General features: G+C 36.1%; 1 protein-coding gene across 1 annotated transcript in view; it reads right to left on the bottom strand.

The window, feature by feature from the left end:
* Nucleotides 1–2158, bottom strand: part of LOC107566597 (collectin-12-like) — a 5231-nt gene extending 3073 nt beyond the window's left edge. Inside the window, 2 exon segments of the mRNA XM_016252089.1 lie at nt 1673–2029; nt 2122–2158. Coding sequence (XP_016107575.1) covers nt 1673–2029; nt 2122–2158 — 394 coding nt within the window.
* Between the last annotated feature and the right edge of the window lie 4070 nt (nt 2159–6228).

The following is a 6228-nucleotide window of genomic DNA, read 5'->3' as shown; positions in this document are numbered from 1 at the left end:
AGCTCAAGCTCAGTCACTGTGGCAACTTATGCTGGGAAACTAACCTGTTCCGGAGCAGGCTAACTGTCAGGCTAAGCTGAGTTCCTCTAACACTGACCGATAGGAACGCACTGATATTACGGCGCTGACTCTCTCACATACAATTATTTTACTTTATCAGTCCAAAAATAAAAGTATACAGAAAATGCAACTTAAATAAATAATAATAAAAAAAAAATATATATATATATATGCTACAACAAACTGTTGCTATTTAATGTATTGTGTCCAAGATTTAATGACTTTGTTTTAAGATATTTGAAAACATTTTAACATGCGCATTCAGTTGATCAGCAGTTTCTAGCCATGCAGCCTTTCTCTCGGGTTTTATGACAGCTGTACCTTTTATGGTTATTAGTAGAACAGTAAAAAATAACAATCTAAAACTGCTCTTTAAAGCATTACAAACACTAAATTAAAAGTTAACACCGCTGAATGAAAATAAATAATAGAAATCAGATTACTTTTTAACTGATAAGATGAACTCATTAACTCATTTGAGATAGTAGGGCTGTATTAGCAGCTTACATTTGATTTACAGTTACTGCTATGATAAAAATTCACTTATATGTAGGATTAAAATTCTACATGTGTCACATTTAATGCCCAACAACAAATATTTTAGCAGAACGCATACTTCGGTTTAGCGCATGAGCGCAGCAGCGCTCGTTCACTCACTAAGCCTCGCCCACTCCTGACAGAAAAATGTATATATTTGCATGACTTTCTAACATTTACAGATGAAAAATATACCTGTGACATGTCAGTTATGCACTGAGGAAAACACAACATCTCAAATGCATTAAACAGCACAAATATTTGCTGTTTGCCATGGTGGATCGATTTGATCCATGATCAACATTAAGGGCTGCTTAAGAATAAGCGTGCACATCAAATTATCCTGACTCATTGAACCTGGATCGAATTAGTGAGATTGCATGAACTTAAATTGTCGTTTCTGAAACCGCTTTAGTCCCGATTGATTTGTTAGGTTATTTCAAGTCAGGATTTGGACTTTAATCCCCGCTTTTCTTAGCGTCTTTTATGAAACAGCCCCCAGGTTGACTTTATCGGGTTTTGTCAACTCAAAACTCACTCTGCAACTCTGAGTTTGTTCATCTCGCTTCGTGCTACAGGCCACTGGACTTTTTGTTGTGTTTTCTTTCTTCATGTGCTCGTGACCTAGTTTTCCCTCATGTCTGATTGCGTCATTCTGTTCACCTGTGTTCTATTAATTATCCTCATTTGCCCGTTTACTTAAGTTCTAGTCTGTTCAGTTTGGATTGATTGGATTAATTAAAGGCTATTTGACTTGATCTTCTTCTTCTTCCTCGTGCGATTATTATTCACTGTAGCGTGACAGATGCTCGATTGTTTTATATTTTAATTGAGTATTTTCTCCTTCATGGACTAGATTGAAGTTATTCTACAACTGCAATGAATTAAGTGTTTTTTTGTTTTTATTTCTGGAAAATGATGTCTATACAGAAAGTGTCTCAACATTAAAAGTGTGGCAAATATCCACAGTCTCTTCTATATTCGCGATCAAATTAAAAAGTGATAGTGTTTAGTGTTGCATTAAAATGTGGTGCATCTGTAAACAGTTGTTGTGATTTTAAATAGCGGCACTCACTGTTGTTGCAGATAAAATATTGGGCATCACTACATGGCATATCATTCCATTCTACATTTGTCATCATACCACAATAATCTCTGCCTTCTGGTTGTCCAGTAGCCCAGTTCAGCTAGAGTGCAGGTTCACCTGAAGGCCACTCCCATTCATCACGACCCGTCTTCTGCAGCCCAATCCAGAAAAACTGAACACCTTCATCATTCACACTCTTCTTCAGCTCGTTCATGTCGTTCATGTTGTCAATGGTGGCCAGATCTGTGTAATTCTCTCTGCAGTATCTCTGAGCTTCAGTCCAGTTCTTCCTCTCATTTATAAAGTGATACTGACGCTGAACACATTCAGATACGGAGCAGAGAGCTGTGAAAGAGAGGCTTTGCTTCAATGATCTTCATAACAGGATCAAACCTAATGAAACTAGAAACCATAAATAAAACCACAAACACACTCACCAATGAGAAGAAGAATGAAATATAGATTTTGGTCCATTTCTGAGAAAGAAGCACATTGGAAAATTCAAATATCAGACATTTCTGGATTTGGTTTGGAGTCAAATATGACAGTTTCAGTTGGTATCTTAACAGTTGAATGAATGCAACAAACATTATCATTTAGTCAATATGAATATGCCAAAAGTCTAATTCTAGTGAAAAAATGAACACGTGAGTTGTTCTTACTTTAGAGGTTGTGTGTTTGTCTGTAGCTTCATGTGATTATTATATCTGCTCTCATCCATCATTCAGCACGTCACATCATTTGTGTTTTGTTCTAATACTAATTTTCATATTTTACTTCCTCCATATTTGTTTATTTGTCATCTCTTTCCCTTTATTTGCATATTGACATCTGCCAGTCAGTATCAGTCAACAGGAGTATGTACCTTAATCCAAATATATATATATATAGAGAGAGAGAGAGAGAGAGAGAGAGAGAAGTTATTAAAAAAAGTATTGTGTGTGTGTATTGAGAGGAGGGTTCGAAGAATTAAAAAAAAAAGATAAAAAGAAATATTCTTTCTTCTTTTAATTTAAAACATCGTTACTTTTTTTTTATAATTCTTCTTTGTGAAAATTATTTTGTTTTTGTTTCATACTCCTGCTTATTTTCTGTTTCTTTATAAAACATGAACATATTTGCATGTAAACACATTCTCATTCACTTGCTTATGTCCACACCACATTTAGACATTCCAGCTGAACTATATTTACATCTCTAATGTAAAACAGAAGGATAAACAGTGAGTGTTATTGTATTTCATTACATATCATTGTCTTATTTATCTGTTTTATTGCAACAACAGGAAAGTCACTCTGTAACTGTGTCAAAATTCAAAGGCTGCATCCTTCAAAGTACATGAACCCAGCAAGCAATTTTGCATTTAGAAGACGTCTAATAGCCGTCCAAACTCAGCCCGGATGTCTAGGCTAAAACAAGGCTGTCAGTTAAAATGTAATACATGTCTAGCCATAGCCCAAGAAGAGACTCCAAACAAATTAAATATAAAGATTTTATTAGGAAAAATAACATTTTTAACAAATTAGACAACTTATGATAATACAAAATGATAAAAATATAAAATAATTAATGACAAAATAAAAGATTATAAATAAAATGCACTTAAACATAAAGATTATAATAAAAAAAATATGGAATTTTTTCACAACTGCATTCCTTAAGTCCAACTCTGTTGCTGCCGGAAGTTGGTCATCACCGCATCTGCCAAATAATTTTAAAAAATGCACGAGAAAAGCTTTTTTGATCATTTTTTACTTTAATTACACTAATTGTGACAGGGAGTCTCTTTTGCTTGGATGCATACTAAAAACAAAAACGAGATATATATCATGTATCACCATTCAGCCTAAAAAAAAAGACAGAAGCTCTCTGGTAAATGTTGTGTGTTTTATACACATACCTCTAATGACCGAGAACAGTGCATTCTTTTCAAATGCCTCTTTCTGCAGCGGACCACCCCCCTTCATGTTGAATTTGGACATTATGGAATCTTGTAAAACCCTAAAATATAATACAAATTGAGGTGGTTAACAATTGTGGACAAAGATTGACATTTCAAAATGACTTATTGTACTTGTACAATGACATATATATTCTATTAGCTCATGCTCTCTCCTCTCTGTATGCAACAAGTCATAAATTCAATATTACAGTTCAAATAGATGATGGAGATTCAGCACCACATTTAGACATTCCAGCTGAACTATATTTACATCTCTAATGTAAAACAGAAGGATAAACAGTGAGTGTTATTGTATTTCATTACATATCATTGTCTTATTTATCTGTTTTATTGCAACAACAGGAAAGTCACTCTGTAACTGTGTCAAAATTCAAAGGCTGCATCCTTCAAAGTACATGAACCCAGCAAGCAATTTTGCATTTAGAAGACGTCTAATAGCCGTCCAAACTCAGCCCGGATGTCTAGGCTAAAACAAGGCTGTCAGTTAAAATGTAATACATGTCTAGCCATAGCCCAAGAAGAGACTCCAAACAAATTAAATATAAAGATTTTATTAGGAAAAATAACATTTTTAACAAATTAGACAACTTATGATAATACAAAATGATAAAAATATAAAATAATTAATGACAAAATAAAAGATTATAAATAAAATGCACTTAAACATAAAGATTATAATAAAAAAAATATGGAATTTTTTCACAACTGCATTCCTTAAGTCCAACTCTGTTGCTGCCGGAAGTTGGTCATCACCGCATCTGCCAAATAATTTTAAAAAATGCACGAGAAAAGCTTTTTTGATCATTTTTTACTTTAATTACACTAATTGTGACAGGGAGTCTCTTTTGCTTGGATGCATACTAAAAACAAAAACGAGATATATATCATGTATCACCATTCAGCCTAAAAAAAAAGACAGAAGCTCTCTGGTAAATGTTGTGTGTTTTATACACATACCTCTAATGACCGAGAACAGTGCATTCTTTTCAAATGCCTCTTTCTGCAGCGGACCACCCCCCTTCATGTTGAATTTGGACATTATGGAATCTTGTAAAACCCTAAAATATAATACAAATTGAGGTGGTTAACAATTGTGGACAAAGATTGACGTTTCAAAATGACTTATTGTACTTGTACAATGACATATATATTCTATTAGCTCATGCTTGTATGCAACAAGTCATAAATTCAATATTACAGTTCAAATAGATGATGGAGATTCAGTGAGGAAATGCACTTTGGGGTGTTTTTTCTTTTAACCATTGATACCCGGATGTCTTCACTTTCCATCTGCTTTTCCAGGTGTTGGAACTCCTCTTCTGTGGAACACAGTGTCTTGTTCCACTCTTTGCCCAATTCTTCTGAGTGTGTTCACTGTATACATTAAACAAAGATTAATCTTTGTCAGAGCTGTGTTTTGTTGTTTGCTCTTTCACCTCTTCTTGTGCTGGCATGGTTTAAAATCGCTTGTCACATGTATAAATGATAAACTTTCATTCTATTATGGTTATATTTTGCAATTAGTCCATGGATCGCATGCGTGCCGAACCGTGGGGCCTAGTCCGTCAGGATCATGGATTAACTATGATCCGCTCAACTCCTATACTAAAATGCCACAGTTCCTAAACATGATAAAAAATAATGTAGATAAATAATGACCACATGTCAAAATGAAAACACAGATACTTACCAGACCAAAGTAAGAATGTAGCAGGTAAATATAATGCCATCTCTAGTGTTATAAAAAAATAAAATAATTCAAATCGACGGAAATGTTTATCGCGGGATCTTGCAACAGTGATCTCTACTAACTTTCAAGTCTCACGATACTTCCAAGTGTGTCAAAAATAGAGACACACTGGTTGAGTGGAGCCCAAGGTACCGGGGTCTAACCAACTCAGAGAAAGGGAACGAAGCTAAAACGCGTAACCCTTACCGTACAGGATTTCAGAAAGTGCGCAAAGTCTAGCGTACACACTTACCACTACTGTGGTTTTTAGAAAGTGCGCAAAGTGTTAAACGTGCGCACTTACCACTATGTGGGTTTCAGAAAGTGCACAGAGCTTAGCGTGTGCACTTACTATAGCATGGATTTAAATTTCCAGGCATCTGATCACAGATACCCAGAGGTACTGGGCCAAACGGGAGAGGCAAGCTCAAATACGACCCTCTAAGGCGAGGGGAACACTGCCTGAGACAGCATTGCTCAAGAAGGTTCTCGCAAATGCCACCTTATGCTTCCCGCTCGATGCCTCAGCAAGAGGGGATATCCTGGAGACCGGATATCCAGGAATTTTTTGCAGTGTCGTGCCGGGGGCCTGATGATCAAGAAGGCTCCCGCAGAAGCCTCTGACCTGGCCGCATGGTCCAGGAATCATGAAGCCGGAACCAGGGCTATCATACCGGCTCGACACAATATCGACGAGTGAGGTAACACTGCCAGTCGAGCACCTGGTTTCTGAATCCAGCAAAGGGGTTCTCACAGAGAACCTACCTTAAAAAGGACAGAAACGCACAGGTCCCGGAAAATGCTGCAAAGAAATCTCACAGAAGGATTATACACACATAACCACCAGCACAT

Source organism: Sinocyclocheilus grahami, unplaced genomic scaffold (assembly GCF_001515645.1).
Source record: "Sinocyclocheilus grahami isolate Dianchi unplaced genomic scaffold, SAMN03320097.WGS_v1.1 scaffold1087.1, whole genome shotgun sequence".
Classification (NCBI taxonomy): Eukaryota; Metazoa; Chordata; class Actinopteri; order Cypriniformes; family Cyprinidae; genus Sinocyclocheilus; species Sinocyclocheilus grahami.
The sequence above is the reverse complement of the archived record's forward strand: the minus strand, read 5'-3'. Positions and strand labels throughout refer to the sequence as shown.